The 17293-nt window shown below is 54.0% G+C and overlaps 1 protein-coding gene across 5 annotated transcripts; it reads right to left on the bottom strand.

The window, feature by feature from the left end:
- Positions 1-19: 19 nt before the first annotated feature.
- cp110 (centriolar coiled-coil protein 110) lies at positions 20-15892 on the bottom strand. 5 transcript variants are annotated; one of them, XM_030351473.1, is made up of 12 exons: positions 15352-15887; positions 15092-15241; positions 14485-14610; positions 12413-12907; positions 10576-12358; positions 9721-9839; positions 7242-7364; positions 3151-3300; positions 2875-2979; positions 2627-2725; positions 467-549; positions 20-329 (listed from the first exon to the last, which is right to left on the bottom strand). In XM_030351473.1, exons 2-12 carry the CDS (start codon positions 15230-15232, stop codon positions 179-181), a joined length of 3375 nt encoding a protein of 1124 aa, XP_030207333.1. In that variant the 5' UTR covers positions 15233-15241; positions 15352-15887; the 3' UTR covers positions 20-178. The 5 variants fall into 5 exon arrangements, with proteins under 5 accessions (XP_030207333.1, XP_030207334.1, XP_030207331.1 ...); XM_030351474.1 differs by having other exon boundaries at positions 467-553; positions 10576-12907; positions 15352-15892; XM_030351471.1 differs by having other exon boundaries at positions 10576-12907.
- Between the last annotated feature and the right edge of the window lie 1401 nt (positions 15893-17293).

The following is a 17293-nucleotide window of genomic DNA, read 5'->3' as shown; positions in this document are numbered from 1 at the left end:
AGAGAGACAGACCCACAAAAACTTTAAATAGAAACGTTTATTAAAAACTTCAAAAATGTATAAATATAATTATAAAAAATTGGCAATGCAAAAATATCAACAGGAACACGTTTCTAGGCTAATCTCTGGTCCACGGTGATACATATATGTGGTGTTCCCAGTGGTTCTTCAGAGGCTATCAGCGTCTACCGGTCCTGGAGGTCTTGGGGCCCCTCTGAGGCTTTGAAGTCCTGAGCTGCCCCGGCCTGCGTTGTGGTGTAGGTGGGCCCCTAAGGTGAGGACCCTGGGCCCCTCTGACCCAAGGCCGGTCTGGGACCTTCTGCTGCATCCTGACACAAGAACCACGGAGTGAGGGGAATATGCTACAGAGGCTTCTAGTGCGGTGTGTGTGTGTGTGTGTGTGTGTGTGTGTGTGTGTGTGTGTGTGTGTGTGTGTGTGTGTGTGTGTGCGTCTGAAGGTAGTTACATGAGTCTTCTTTTCCTCTCCAAGGATTTCTGTGTGGCAGCAGACAGAGAACTCTTTCCAACGACCCGACCTGGTGGCCCTGTCTGTCTCTCACACACACACACACACACACACACACACACACACACACACACACACACACACACACACACACACACACACACACACACACACACACACACACACACACACACACACAATTAAATGAAGTAAAATGTCCCTGAATTGTATACAAGTAAACATTTTCCTGAAGAATGAAAATGTAAACTGATTCGCAAATCAAGGTGTCTAATGCTACTTAAACCAACCTCTTTACATCCGACCGTAATTAATAAATCAAATGAGACCTCGGCAGACCTATTGCTGCAGCAAATATTCTCACAACTGCTATTAACATCTAAGATAATAACCGTTTAATCCACAAATCACGCCTGGCGATATCTAAAAAAGAAAACAGCTGGACCTAATGAACTCATGAATTAAAAAGAACAGCTTGACATGAGCAGAACCAGTGAGCGACCAGTCTGCAGTCAGTATGGGTGGGGGGTAGCCTGGCTATTGGGGAGGCTGCTGGCCTTTTATTCAGCACAAGTTGCTGTTGTTGTTTGAGCTCTATTGATGGGAGGCTACCTGTTGTTTGAGCTCTATTGGTGGAAGGCTACCTGTTGTTGAGCTCTATTGGGGGGAGGCTACCTGTTGTTGAGCTCTATTGGTGGAAGGCTACCTGTTTGAGCTCTATTGGTGGGAGGCTACCTGTTGTTTGAGCTCTATTGGGGGGAGGCTACCTGTTGTTTGAGCTCTATTGGTGGAAGGCTACCTGTTTGAGCTCTATTGGGGGGAGGCTACCTGTTGTTGAGCTCTATTGGTGGAAGGCTACCTGTTTGAGCTCTATTGGTGGGAGGCTACCTGTTGTTTGAGCTCTATTGGTGGGAGGCTACCTGTTGTTTGAGCTCTATTGGGGGGAGGCTACCTGTTGTTTGAGCTCTATTGGGGGGAGGCTACCTGTTGTTTGAGCTCTATTGGGGGAGGCTACCTGTTTGAGCTCTATTGGGGGGAGGCTACCTGTTGTTTGAGCTCTATTGGGGGGAGGCTACCTGTTGTTGAGCTCTATTGGTGTTGTTGAGCTCTATTGGTGTTGTTGAGCTCTATTGGTGTTGTTGAGCTCTATTGGGGGGAGGCTACCTGTTGTTTGAGCTCTATTGTCGTTGTTTGAGCTATATTGGTGGGAGGCTACCTGTTGTTTCAGCTCTATTGGTGGGAGGCTACCTGTTGTTGAGCTCTATTGGTGGAAGGCAACCTGTTGTTGAGTTCTATTGGGGGGAGGCTACCTGTTGTTTGAGCTCTATTGGCGTTGTTTGAGCTCTATTGGTGGGAGGCTACCTGTTGTTTGAGCTCTATTGGTGGGAGGCTACCTGTTGTTGAGCTCTATTGGTGGAAGGCAACCTGTTGTTGAGTTCTATTGGGGGGAGGCTACCTGTTGTTTGAGCTCTATTGGCGTTGTTTGAGTTCTATTGGTGGGAGGCTACCTGTTGTTTGAGCTCTATTGGGGGGAGGCTACCTGTTGTTTGAGCTCTATTGATGGGAGGCTACCTGTTGCTTGAGCTCTATTGGTGGGAGGCTACCTGTTGTTGAGCTCTATTGGGGGGAGGCTACCTGTTGTTGAGCTCTATTGGTGGGAGGCTACCTGTTGTTTGAGCTCTATTGGTGGGAGGCTACCTGTTGTTTGAGCTCTATTGGTGGGAGGCTACCTGTTGTTGAGCTCTATTGGGGGGAGGCTACCTGTTGTTGAGCTCTATTGGGGGGAGGCTACCTGTTGTTTGAGCTCTATTGGTGGGAGGCTACCTGTTGTTGAGCTCTATTGGGGGGAGGCTACCTGTTGTTTGAGCTCTATTGGGGGGAGGCTACCTGTTGTTTGAGCTCTATTGGGGGGAGGCTACCTGTTGTTTGAGCTCTATTGGGGGGAGGCTACCTGTTGTTGAGCTCTATTGGGGGGAGGCTACCTGTTGTTTGAGCTCTATATGGGGGGAGGCTACCTGTTGTTTGAGCTCTATTGGGGGGAGGCTACCTGTTGTTTGAGCTCTATTGGGGGGAGGCTACCTGTTGTTGAGCTCTATTGGGGGGAGGCTACCTGTTGTTTGAGCTCTATTGGGGGGAGGCTACCTGTTGTTTGAGCTCTCTGTCCCAGCGAATCAGCTGCATCTTCTCAGCCGCCGTCAGCCTGAAGAAAACATCATGGATCTCGTAGCGGACAGACCGCAGCTGGAGAGAGGAGAGAAGAGAGGAAAGGAGAGAGGAGAGGAGAGAGGAGAGAGGAGAGAGGAAGAATCACGTGTTGACGGCAGACGGTAGCAGAGGTGATGCAGACGGGACAGCGACAGCGTGAGTAAGTGAGTGAGAGGCGTGCGTACCTGCAGGGTGACTCTCTCCCACAGCAACCCGTCCTGTCTGCTGCACAGCCCCTCTCGCCCCCCCGGACTCTGATTCTCAAAGGCCTGCAGGAACTGCTGGGTGTCCTACACACACACACACACACACACACACACACACACACACACACACACACACACACACACACACACACACACACACACACACACACACACACACACACACACACACACTTATCCCTGTGTTTGAGCAATACAACAGAGCCCGGCAACTGGGAGCAGCCAATCGGAGCGTACCCTGGCCGTGCGTCGCAGCTGCTGCACCCTCCCGGTCCTCAGCAGCCGGCGTGTCAGGAAACCCTTCACGGCCGCCGCCACCAGGGGGCGCCAGCGCTCAGGGAGAGACCGCCCCACAGACTGTAGGGGCGGGGCGGCGGGCAGGGGGAGCTGAGGGGGCGGAGAGAGAGAGCGAGAGCGAGAGAGAGAGAGAGAGAGAACCAATTCCACCAATGACAACCAATTCATTTCCCCTCCAGGATCTCAACGTCCTTGCGCTGGCATCTGGTCGCCCAATAAGGAGGCAGACTGATGGTCCATGAGGCAGACTGATGGTCCATGAGGCAGACTGATGGTCCATGAGGCAGACTGATGGTCCATGAGGCAGACTGATGGTCCATGAGGCAGACTGATGGTCCATGAGGCAGACTGATGGTCCATGAGGCAGACTGATGGTCCATGAGGCAGACTGATGGTCCATGAGGCAGACTGATGGTCCATGAGGCAGACTGATGGTCCATGAGGCAGACTGATGGTCCATGAGGCAGACTGATGGTCCATGAGGCAGACTGATGGTCCATGAGGCAGACTGATGGTCCATGAGGCAGACTGATGGTCCATGAGGCAGACTCAGAGACCGTCAGAGTAACGGGGCAGGGAGACGTAGGGGCGTACTTGTTGATTCTCTAACTGTCGGGATCTGGGCAGGGGAACGGAACACCACCCAACACAAACACAAACACCACCTAACACAAACACCCCCCAACACAAACACAAACACACAAACACCACCCAACACAAACACACAAACACAAACACACCAACACAAACACAAACACACCAACACCACCCAACACAAACACCCCCCAACACAAACACAAACACCACCCAACACAAACACCGCCCAACACAAACACTAACACCGCCCAACACAAACACCGCCCAACACAAACACAAACACCACCCAACACAAACACACCAACACCACCCAACACAAACACCCCCCAACACAAACACACAAACACCACCCAACACAAACACCCCCCAACACAAACACACAAACACCACCCAACACAAACACCGCCCAACACAAACACCGCCCAACACAAACACCCCCCAACACATACACACAAACACCACCCAACACATACACACAAACACCACCCAACACAAACAAACACACAAACACCACCCAACACATACACCCCCCAACACAAACACAAACACACCAACACCACCCAACACAAACACCCCCCAACACAAACACAAACACCACCCAACACAAACACCCCCCAACACAAACACAAACACCACCCAACACATACACCCCCCAACACAAACACAAACACACAAACACCACCCAACACATACACCCCCCAACACAAACACCCCCCAACACAAACACAAACACCACCCAACACATACACCCCCCAACACAAACACCCCCCAACACAAACACAAACACCACCCAACACAAACACCCCCCAACACAAACACAAACACCACCCAACACAAACACAAACACCACCCAACACAAACACCCCCCAACACAAACACCAACACCACCCAACACAAACACCCCCCAACACAAACACAAACACACAAACACCACCCAACACAAACACCGCCCAACACAAACACTAACACCGCCCAACACAAACACCGCCCAACACAAACACAAACACCACCCAACACAAACACACCAACACCACCCAACACAAACACCCCCCAACACAAACACACAAACACCACCCAACACAAACACCCCCCAACACAAACACACAAACACCACCCAACACAAACACCGCCCAACACAAACACCGCCCAACACAAACACCCCCCAACACATACACACAAACACCACCCAACACATACACACAAACACCACCCAACACAAACAAACACACAAACACCACCCAACACATACACCCCCCAACACAAACACCCCCCAACACAAACACCCCCCAACACAAACACAAACACCACCCAACACAAACACCCCCCAACACAAACACAAACACCCCCCAACACAAACACAAACACCACCCAACACAAACACCCCCCAACACAAACACAAACACCACCCAACACAAACACAAACACCACCCAACACAAACACCCCCCAACACAAACACCCCCCAACACAAACACCCCCCAACACAAACACACAAACACCACCCAACACAAACACCCCCCAACACAAACACAAACACCACCCAACACATACACACAAACACCACCCAACACAAACAAACACACAAACACCACCCAACACATACACCCCCCAACACAAACACAAACACCACCCAACACAAACACCACCCAACACAAACACCCCCCAACACAAACACCCCCCAACACAAACACAAACACCACCCAACACAAACACCCCCCAACACAAACACCCCCCAACACAAACACAAACACCACCCAACACAAACACCCCCCAACACAAACACAAACACCACCCAACACAAACACCACCCAACACAAACACAAACACCACCCAACACAAACACAAACACCACCCAACACAAACACCCCCCAACACAAACACAAACACCACCCAACACATACACACAAACACCACCCAACACAAACAAACACACAAACACCACCCAACACATACACCCCCCAACACAAACACAAACACCCCCCAACACAAACACCCCCAACACAAACACAAACACCACCCAACACAAACACAAACACCCCCCAACACAAACACCCCCCAACACAAACACCCCCCAACACAAACACAAACACCCCCCAACACAAACACCCCCCAACACAAACACCCCCCAACACAAACACAAACACCCCCCAACACAAACACCCCCCAACACAAACACAAACACCACCCAACACAAACACCCCCCAACACAAACACAAACACCCCCCTACACAAACACCCCCCAACACAAACACACAAACACCCCCTGGGAGAATTCAAAGATAAGCAGGCTAAAGGCTGTCTACTGGTCATGTACCAGCTGGTACTGGGCCTTCAGGATGGGACCAGCATGGGACACTCCCCCACGCAGAGAACCACAGCCAGAAAGAACCCCGCCTTGTTACCAGGGAGGAGAGGAAGAGGGCTGAACGGTACCAGGGAGGAGGAGGAAGAGGGCTGAACGGTACCAGGGAGGAGGGGAAGAGGGCTGAACGGTACCAGGGAGGAGGAGGAAGAGGGCTGAACGGTACCAGGGAGGAGGAGGAAGAGGGCTGAACGGTACCAGGGAGGAGAGGAAGAGGGCTGAACGGTACCAGGGAGGAGGAGGAAGAGGGCTGAACGGTACCAGGGAGGAGTAGGAAGAGGGCTGAACGGTACCAGGGAGGAGAGGAAGAGGGCTGAACGGTACCAGGGAGGATAGGAAGAGGGCTGAACGGTACCAGGGAGGAGAGGAAGAGGACTGAACGGTACCAGGGAGGAGAGGAAGAGGGCTGAACGGTACCAGGGAGGAGGAGGAAGAGGGCTGAACGTTACCAGGGAGGAGAGGAAGAGGGCTGAACGGTACCAGGGAAGAGAGGAAGAGGGCTGAACGGTACCAGGGAGGAGGAGGAAGAGGGCTGAACGGTACCAGGGAGGAGAGGAAGAGGGCTGAACGGTACTAGGGAGGAGGAGGAAGAGGGCTGAACGGTACCAGGGAGGAGGAGGAAGAGGGCTGAACGGTACCAGGGAGGAGAGGAAGAGGGCTGAACGGTACCAGGGAGGAGAGGAAGAGGGCTGAACGGTACTAGGGAGGAGGAGGAAGAGGGCTGAACGGTACCAGGGAGGAGAGGAAGAGGGCTGAACGGTACCAGGGAGGAGAGGAAGAGGGCTGAACGGTACCAGGGAGGAGAGGAAGAGGGCTGAACGGTACCAGGGAGGAGAGGAAGAGGGCTGAACGGTACCAGGGAGGAGAGGAAGAGGGCTGAACGGTACCAGGGAGGAGGGGGAAGAGGGCTGAACGGTACCAGGGAGGAGAGGAAGAGGGCTGAACGGTACCAGGGAGGAGAGGAAGAGGGCTGAACGGTACAAGGGAGGAGGGGAAGAGGGCTGAACGGTACCAGGGAGGAGAGGAAGAGGGCTGAACGGTACCAGGGAGGAGGGGAAGAGGGCTGAACGGTACCTGGAAGCAGACGTCTGAGAGGACGCCGCCTCCCGACAAGGTGGCGGCGTCCCCGGGCCAGGAGACAGACGGCGGGCAGAGCGAGGACACCCTCTGAAGGAGACGGCAGCGCTCCGACAACGCCTGGGAGGGGGAGGGGGGGGGGGGGGGGGGGGGGGGGAGAGGGAGAGGGAGAGGGAGAGAGAGAGGGAGAGAGAGACATTCATTAGTGTTGTCCCTCTGGTGGATGACCTGCCACTTAGGCAGACACTCATGAATTAAACAAGCGCTCCTCCCTCCCCCCCGCCCCCCCCCCCCCCCCCCCCCCCCCCCCTCTAGCCACTCCTCACCTGCACCAGTCCACCGACGGAGGAAACACCACAAAGGTCCCTTCATTACCCAGCTTATGTTAATTACATTGTTGTTAGAAATGCATATATTAAACCGAGACTGTAATTAATAGGGCAAGGACAACTGGCCAAGCACAACATTGGATGCAAGTCCACACGCACACACACACGCACACGCACGCACACGCGACATCAGCAGTCGTCCTTGGTTCAACGTGCACACGCAAAAATACACACACACACACACACACACACACACACACACACACACACACACACACACACACACACACACACACACACACACACACACACACACACACACACACACACACACACACACCATCATGGCATGTGGCCTCTTTGGGATGCAGTGAAACACTTAAGGGTGGATCCCGGGGCTCTTCTACAGGGAGGGTTTGAAGGTCTCCTGTAATGATCAGTACTCCGCAGTCCGCCCACGACCCGACAACACCGCTCTCAGACGGGCGGCGGCGCGCGTGTGTGCGTGTGTACATGTGTTTGTGTGTGGAAGGTTTCTACGGGCTGGCACCCAGCCAGCGTCTTGCCAAGGTCTCCACCTCGTCTTTTGAGAAACATTACAGGTCACCGTAGCGACACATTCTGGTTAATGGAAGTCTTGGCAGACGTAGGAGTGTACTCCACTCCTGAAGGAACAATCACAGCTCAGTGTGCTGGCTGACCGTGGGTGAGGCGGACAACGCCCAGGGGCCAAACTACATCTCCATCTAAAGAGGACACACTGGCTCAATGTGTGGCAACAGGTCCCCAGAACCCCCAGCCTGCTGCAACACTACCTGGAAGCCTCCTGGAGCCAGAGGCAGAGCGACAGGCAGAGAGAGAGACAGGCAGAGAGAGACAGGCAGAGAGAGACAGGCAGAGCGACAGGCAGATAGAGACAGGCAGAGAGAGACAGGCAGAGAGAGACAGGCAGAGAGAGAGAGACAGGCAGAGCGACAGGCAGAGAGAGAGACAGGCAGAGAGAGACAGGCAGAGAGAGAGACAGAGCGACAAGCAGAAAGAGAGACAGGCAGAGAGAGAGACAGGCAGAGAGACAGGCAGAGAGAGACAGGCAGAGTGACAGGCAGAGAGAGAGACAGGCAGAGCGACAGGCAGAGAGAGAGAGAGACAGGCAGAGAGAGAGACAGAGCGACAGGCAGAGAGAGAGACAGGCAGAGAGAGAGAGCAAGAGACAGAGCGAGAGAGAGAGAGACAGAGCGAAAGAGGGATAGAGACAGAGAAAGAGACAGAGAGAGAGAGAAAGAGTGAGAGACAGAGACAGAGGCAGAGACAGAGAGAGGGGCAGAGTCAGAGGGAGAGACAGAGACAGAGGCAGAGACAGAGAGAGGGGCAGAGTCAGAGGGAGAGACAGAGAGAGAGAGAGACAGAGTCAGAGGGAGAGACAGAGAGAGATGCCATTTCCAGCCTCAGTGAGCTTCTAGAAGTGTCTGGTAGTGACCACACACCAACAATTATCAGAAGAACAGGAAAATAGTCAATTTGTATTTAACTTAAAGGGATACTTCACCCATTTAGAACCGGCGTTCTATCATTATAAAATCGCTATTGTAATATAAATAAATATATAAATAAATATCAGTCTAAACCAGTCTCCCCTTGGCCCATTTTTTCACATCTAATTTTCTCCCGAAATGACGTCAAATGACGCGTTTGACGTAATTTCGGGAGAAACCTCTTGTCCTGCTAGAAGGGCCGAGGACTACAACACACTTTTGGTGGCAAATTTTTCCACCAATAAGGAATGAGAGGGGGCGGGAGCTCGCGTACTGAGGGGGAATGAGGGGGACGGGAGACCGACAGGTGGGCGGGGTAGCGAGCGCAATGCACTGTGGTAGTTGGAGGTTTTCTTACTTTGAGCCAGAGAGACCATGAAAACACTCTTTCTGCCTTTTTTCAGGCAAGGATGAACCGATATCAATTTTTTTTCACATTTATAATACATTGAATTATTTAATTCATAAAACCTTCATATTCCCACCGGTGAAGTATCTCTTTAAATACTTCTTCTTTTGTAATGACCCAAATTTTTTTTTCCATTCTATATCTGAGGTGTATCCCTGGCAGTCCTGCCCCCCTCCTGCCCCCCTCCCTGGGGGTGGCGGTCCTACCTGGAGGAGGTGCTGCTGCTGGACGCCCTGCTCAGCCTGCAGCGCCCTCCACTGGGCGGCATGCGCCAGCTTCAGCTCGTCTCCCGGGTCGCCCCCGGCACCACGGCCCGGCGGAGAGGCTGGGGAGACAGAGGGGAGTGGTCAGAGTGGGATGAGGGCGGGGTTAGCGGCTGAACCCAGAGCCTCTATTGGCCGCCGGGGCCAGGGGCGGGGCGGGGCTGGGGAGACAGAGGGGAGTGGTCAGAGGGGGATGAGGGCGGGGTTAGCGGCTGAACCCAGAGCCTCTATTGGCCTCCGGGGCCAGGGGGTGGGGCTAGGGAGGCAGAGGGGAGTGGTCAGAGGGGGATGAGGGCGGGGTTAGCGGCTGAACCCAGAGCCTCTATTGGCCTCCGGGGCCGGGGGGCGGGGCTTGGGAGACAGAGGGGAGTGGTCAGAGGGGGATGAGGGCGGGGTTAGCGGCTGAACCCAGAGCCTTTATTGGCCTCCGGGGCCGGGGGGCGGGGCTGGGGAGACAGAGGGGAGTGGTCAGAGGGGGATGAGGGCGGGGTTAGCGGCTGAACCCAGAGCCTCTATTGGCCTCCGGGGCCAGGGGGGCGGGGCTGGGGAGACAGAGGGGAGTGGTCAGAGGGGGATGAGGGCGGGGTTAGCGGCTGAACCCAGAGCCTCTATTGGCCTCCGGGGCCGGGGGGCGGGGCTGGGGAGACAGAGGGGAGTGGTCAGAGGGGGATGAGGGCGGGGTTAGCGGCTGAACCCAGAGCCTCTATTGGCCTCCGGGGCCAGGGGGCGGGGCTGGGGAGACAGAGGGGAGTGGTCAGAGGGGGATGAGGGCGGGGTTAGCGGCTGTATTGGCCTCACCGTTGGGGGGGCTGGCGTACGAGAGTCTGCCCCGCCTCCTCTCCTCCGCCGCCTGCTCTGCATGCATGAGCAGTCTGCGTTTGGCCTTGGACACGCCCCCCTGCCCTCCGGCCCCTCCCTCGCTCTCCGGGGTGCGGCGCTTGTGGTCCGGGACGGGAGAAAGGTACGAACCGGCCCCGGACCCCGAAGGGTCCAGGTGCCAGAGTCCCGACGGACGCTCCACGTCGTACGACCGGTTCAGAGGGTCGCCCTCCGCCACTGCGGCTGGTGGTCTGACCGGCTGGTTGCTGCTGTCCGACTGCACCCTGAACGGCTGGTTGCTGCTGTCCGACTGCACCCTGACCGGCTGAATCTCCCAGAATGCGTCTGGGATGAGCGGCCTGGGGGAGAAGGAGGGGCGCTTTGCAGACGGCTGGGGGATCCTGGAGCAGGTGAGGGGTCCTCTGGCCCCGGGGGCCCCCTGGGCGCTGGGGGAGCCCCCACCCCCCCCTCCAGCAGCCGACACCCGGGCCAGGCCGCGGGCCGGGGCCTGGCCTGGGTTCCCGTGGCTCCCCCCCCCGCCGTCCCCTCCTCGGTGCGGTCTGAAGTACGGGAGGTCTATGAAGTCCCACAGCTCAGGGTCTGTGTCTTCATCAGTGGGGCCCCCGGTCCAGGCGTTGTCCCGGCCAGGACGCCCCTCCCCAGAGAGGCTGTGGCCCACGTGAGGAGGGTCTCCGGGCGGGGCCTGGTTCCTCATACTCTCTGTGATGGTGGACTCCAGCTCAGAGATGAGCAGCTTGAGGCCGGACAGGTTGAGCTCCAGCTGGTCCATCTGCTGCGTGTGAGCTGAGCTCCTGCTCAGCGCGAGTCCTGCTGGACCCCCTCCCTGGACGGGCTGTGCCCCCGGCTGCCCCCGGCTGTGACCGTTGTGCGCTCCGGGCTCAGGGTGGGCGTGCCCCCCCTCATGGAGCCCTCTGCTCTTACAGTGAACCGGGCTGGTGCACAGCACAGGGCTGGGGAGGACGTGGTAGCCCCCTCCTCTCTGAGGATCACTGACCCCCCGGAGCGTACCTCCAGCCCTGGGGGCGGGGGCTGACCCCTCAGGGGGCAGAGCAGAGGCCTCCACAGGGTTGGAGGACGCCTCGTGGGCACCTCCAGGTGAGAGAGCAGGCGGAATGTTTTCAGGGATGGTTTTACTTTTGCCTCCTAAGTCCAAAGTCTCTGTGTTTGCTCTGCCTGTTGAACTGAAGCCTTTGGTGTTGTGTGAGGCTGTGAATTCATCGGTGGAACCTTTTAAAGCGAGGTCTTCTACCTGAGACCCTTCCTGCTCATCCTTGCCCCACTTGTTCAGGGCGGTGTCTGCTGGGGGGTCCCCACTGGTGTGTTTGGTGCTCCTCCTCTGAGGGGCCTTATGGGGGACCTCCTGGTTCTCTTTGTCCGACAGGCTCTCCTCTGTGCCGCGGTCTCTCTCCGGGACCACCCGGCCGGGTCTGGCCTGGTTCCTGAGCACTCGCTGCTGCTGCCGGCACTCCTGGGACTTCTTGAGCAGGGCCTGGAGGCTGAGGCGGTAGGGCTCCCCGGGCGGTCTGGACGACTCTCCCAGTACCTGAGGGGGTGGTGTTGTGGCTGGGGACAGGGTCACCTCCGGGCCAGCCTCCACGGTAGGGCCTGGACCCTCCTGGCCACACCCAGTGTCACGGCGGCCATAGGAGTCACCTTGTGCTGATGGAGCTCTCATACCATGATTCGTTTCCGGGGACGTTCCTAGTGGGACACATGTGACCAGATGGCCCACTGGGGGGCCGGACTCAGCTGAGAGCGAGCCAATGACTGACTGTTTATGGTCTGGCTCTGCGCTACAGACCTCTGGGAGCATGTCATTGGCAATCAGACAATCCTCGATGGAAGTGTCCATGGCAGAGCGCTCCAGCTTCTCCCCGTCGATGGGCGGGTGACTGATGATGTCTGGCGTCATGGCGGCCCTGTTTGAAGGGCTGCAGAGGAGGAAACCCCCCAGGGACGTCCCCCCCTCCACACGGCTCTCCCTCGCCCAGTCGGCCCTCCCCATCACGTTGTGGGTCCCGTCCCCGGAGGACTGGGGCCGCTGGCTGACGCCCCCAGGGGGGTCCAGTAGGGGTTGTGAGTGGGGGGGTGGGGGGCGTCGAGACATTCCACTGTAGGTGGTCGAGGTCAGCGGGGGCACCTCTGGGCCGACAGCGCCCTGCTGGGGGCCGGCTGGAGGGGGGGAGGAGAGAGGGGGGGAGGCCTCTCTGTGAGGGGAGGAGGGGGGGCTGAGAGGGGGGAGGCCGGACTTCTCCTCAAAGAACTCCTGCAGAGTCGGTGCTTTCCGAAGCTGAAAGGCGGGAAAACAACAATGAATACATTTTCTGTAAAAGGTGAAACAATCCTTCAATATAAAACAGACGGGTCTCTGATGCTATTCCCAGTAGGGATGTTAACTGATGAGCGTTTGGCCGATGGTTGACCGTATCAACGTTGGGGTCAGTGTGGACTGTGGAGTGTGTTGGTTTCACTTCACACTAAAGATGATCAGATGAGGCGACTTATTGGAAGTTGGACGGACACCCCGTCTCCAGCCCACTGGTTAATTTCTCCTCAAGTCTTAATTATTCCCGCATTCGAGTGGCGGAGAACATGACCTCTAAATGATTATGGACAGTAGACTGAACGCTATAAGACTACAGTCAGCCATCTCATTCAAAGATCTTTTGTGTCAAGTGAAAAAATTATCCCTCACACTAAATTTTTCCGTCTCCTCCAAACTAAACAAGCGCCGTCTCTTCAGAGCTGTCATGTTCTTAAATGAGCCGCGGCAATGTTTCAAATGAGCTCCTGACGCTGCCCTCTTCCGATTGGCCCCTGGGGAATCCCGCGCAGGGTCTCAATGAGGTCCATCTCAGACCATTGTGGGCGTTGGAGCCCGCTCTCTACGCACGGTCCACCTGCAGTGAGCATGCCTGGTGGTTCGATTCAAACAGGTGGTGCCGCGGTTAGAGCCACTGCCTCCCACTCAGTGAGTGAGTGAGTGAGTGAGTGAGTGAGTGAGTGAGTGAGTGAGTGAGTGAGTGAGTGAGTGAGTGAGTGAGTGAGTGAGTGAGTGAGTGAGTGAGTGAGTGAGTGAGTGAGTGAGTGAGTGAGTGAGTGAGTGAGTGAGTGAGTGAGTGAGTGAGCGAGCGTGTGAGTGAGCGAGCGTGTGTGTGTGTGTCTGGCGCGGCTCCAAATGGATGTTATTAAAAATAGCTCATTTTAATCTGATGGGTTACCGGATTCTACCGGTTAATGAGGCTCGGTGGTCGGTCAAGAATATTTTACATTTTCGCCATCCCTAATTCCCAGACAGAAACACAATCATCACTACAGAGATAATGACACCCCTCGATCATCACAACAGAAATCATGATCCCACTGGATTATCACTACAGAGAATGACACCCCTGGATTAAGGTGCAGAGATAATGACCCCACTGGATAAGGTGCAGAGATAATGACCCCACTGGATAAGGTGCAGAGATAATGACCCCACTGGATAAGGTGCAGAGATAATGACCCCACTGGATAAGGTGCAGAGATAATGACCCCACTGGATAAGGTGCAGAGATAATCACTGGATAAGGTGCAGAGATAATGACCCCACTGGATAAGGTGCAGAGATAATGACCCCACTGGATAAGGTGCAGAGATAATGACCCCACTGGATAAGGTGCAGAGATAATGACCCCACTGGATAAGGTGCAGAGATAATGACCCCACTGGATAAGGTGCAGAGATAATCACTGGATACCACTGGATTATCACTGGAGAGATCATGACCCCCTTGATCAAGGTGCAGTCTGTCTGTCTGTCTGTCTGTCTGTCTGTCTGTCTGTCTGTCTGTCTGTCTGTCTGTCTGTCTGTCTGTCTTTCTCTCACCTGCACGCTGTGCAGGATGTGTTGTACGCGGTCGACCAGTCCGCTGGCCGCTGACTCGCTACGATCAGACGGCTTCTTCAGATGTTCCTTCAACGTCCGCATCTCCTCTCTCCGTTCCCCTGACAACTGGTAGGACAAACACAACCATACAATAACAAAATGATATAACAACACAAATGGAAACATCAGACCTCAAACATGCGTTGACTCCAACAGCAGCATCAAGGTGCATTCTGGGAAAAGCTCATATTTCACCAAAAGAAAAAGGAGGACTGGAATCGAATTACAACAAGAAACACAAGAATCACAACAACAACAACAACAACAACCACAATAACCACCATAACAACCACAACAGCAACAAAACAAGCACAACAATCACATCAGCAACAAAACAACCACAACAATCTCAACAACCACAATCACAACAAACACCACAACAACAACAATAACAACAACCACAACAACAATCACCACCACAACAACAACCACAACGACCATAACCACCACAACAGGAGGCGGTTGGCCACTAGCTTCAGCACCAGGCGGGGTGCGAACAGGTTAGGGGCTTGACCCCTCTTCCTTCAAGGGGCGGGAGTGCTCCTACCAGGGGCGGAAGTACGCAGCGGCCGTGGAAGCGGATCAGGGACCGATGGCCGCAGAGCCTCCCCGGGGCAGAGGGGGGGTCGGCCGGACTCCTCAGCTCAGAGAGACGGTTCGCCGCGAACTCCTCGTAGTCCTCCATCATGGCGGGAGGCTGAAAGGTTTAAATAAAGTTTAATGAGGAAACTGACGCTAACGTAAGTTAGCCACCGTTAGCCGGCGTGAGGCTCAACAAATAGTGAATCCCCAGAAATAAACACATACAAGAATAGCAGCTCTAAGGCAGTCTGGTGATGATCCGTGGAGGTAGATGAAGATAAACTCACGTCCAGCGCAGAGAAACAGGCGGTAGCTTCACAACCAGGGCGCCGGTGTTTACATCTTTACCCGCGAAGGAGGAGCAAAGTGACGGTTTGGAAACCGTTGGGAGTCTGGAAGTCATGGACTGGAGTCAGAGCTGGAGTGGAGTTAGACCTGGAGTGGAGTCAGAGCCGGAGTGGAGTCAGACCCGGAAGACCCGGGCCGGAGTGGCGTCAGAGCCTGAGTGGAGCTAAACCCGGAGTGGAGTTAGACCCGGAATGGATTCACAGCCAGAATGGATTCACACAAGGAATGGATTCACGCATCAGATTTATTGAATTCACGGCAGATTACGCACTCACACACTAAAATAAGTGCTAACATATTATACAATGTGTTAATGCTGGAATAGGTATTCACATACTTAAAGGCTAACATAACAGGTTATTCGTTAAGGTAGTAATTAGAGCAGTTCTGTGTTTAACCATTCTCCATGAGGTAAACATTCACACTGCCACCTGCACACTTTATTTGTCTTACTTGGTAGTTCATGTTAATTCCATTCAAGACACCTTGTTAATTTAAAAACATGTTTATTGGTCATATACAAAATAAAGTAAGCTGTTTATCAACAATCATACAGTATGTACATCAATGAAACAAAATATGCATCAAACTTACAATGGACCATTGAGTTCTGTGATTACTAATTACATTACCATCAGGACTTACACATATACAAATTGCAAAAAAGTACAATAATTTAGTAGATGATAAATACAAAGACTGTCACATTTAAAGTATTTTCCGATATAGAAAGTACTGTCGTAGAATAAATTATTACACGTCATAGGGAAATATTACAAAACACTGAATTTTCTATCACAAGTTCATTTCTGAAAATGCCATATTCACACAGACGCACTACGTCAACGGTTATATACCTTAGGACACACAGCATCAACGATACACCTATAGCCTCACACTCTGTTACACACTCAAACATATAGCCACACACACAGTTACACACTGACACCATAGCCACACACACACACAGTAACACACTCACACCATAGCCACAAACACAGTTAAACAGTCACAACTATAGCCACACACTCCGTTGAGTTACAAGGAAACAGAGTTATTCATAAATGAATAATCACCACCTAAAGACAACGCAAAGCAAGGGCCTCCAGTGGTAACTGCTGATGTGAGTGAGTGAGTGAGTGAGTGAGTGAGTGAGTGAGTGAGTGAGTGAGTGAGTGTGAGAGTGAGTGAGTGAGTGAGTGAGTGAGTGAGTGAGTGAGTGAGTGAGTGAGTGAGTGAGTGTGAGAGTGAGTGAGTGAGTGAGTGAGTGAGTGAGTGAGTGAGTGAGTGTGAGAGTGAGTGAGTGAGTGAGTGCGTGTGCGTGTGCGTGTGTTGAGTGCAATGAGCAACAGAGGAAAAAGGAAAACAAATGAGAAGCCAACAGATGAAAACAAACAAAAGATCAGAGGAGTTCTTGGTTCATTTACTTTTCCTTGATCAGAACCCGGAGTGGGCTCCGAACCCCTGGTGGACCAGGACCTCCTGGAGACCGGGTGAGGGTCTGACGACAGAGGGCAGAGTCTCCCCACACTGGTGTTCAATAGACGCTGTCACATCCAGCTGTTTTCATCAGGCCAAAGCGTGAGGCCAGTGGCTGCTTAGCGAGTCCATTACCGGTTCAGGGGATTCTCCTTAGAGGTGGTGAGAGTTACAGCGCATGGAAAGTAATAATAGATTAAAGTAGGTGGTCACTTAGCAGCCCGATGACTGAAGGTGATTAAAGACCCTGGCCTCAGAGCCGTCCAGACACCTGGAGGACAAACTAACCAACTAACTAACCAGCTGCTGCCCGCCTGCTTCCAATGAGAGCCCTCTACTC

The sequence above is a fragment of the Gadus morhua genome, chromosome 3 (genome assembly GCF_902167405.1).
Source record: "Gadus morhua chromosome 3, gadMor3.0, whole genome shotgun sequence".
In the NCBI taxonomy this organism is placed as follows: Eukaryota; Metazoa; Chordata; class Actinopteri; order Gadiformes; family Gadidae; genus Gadus; species Gadus morhua.
Note: the sequence above shows the minus strand (reverse complement) of the source record. Positions and strands in the feature narration are given on the sequence as shown.

Coding starts and splice junctions, on each gene's coding strand:
- cp110 (XM_030351471.1), bottom strand. CDS start 15,232: ATGATGGAGGACTACGAGGAGTTCGCGGCGAACCGTCTCTCTGAGCTG. Junction 14,611..15,091: donor GCTGCGTACTTCCGCCCCTG/GTAGGAGCACTC, acceptor TTGTCCTACCAG/TTGTCAGGGGAACGGAGAGA. Junction 2,726..2,874: donor GGGAGAGAGTCACCCTGCAG/GTACGCACGCCT, acceptor TCCTCTCTCCAG/CTGCGGTCTGTCCGCTACGA.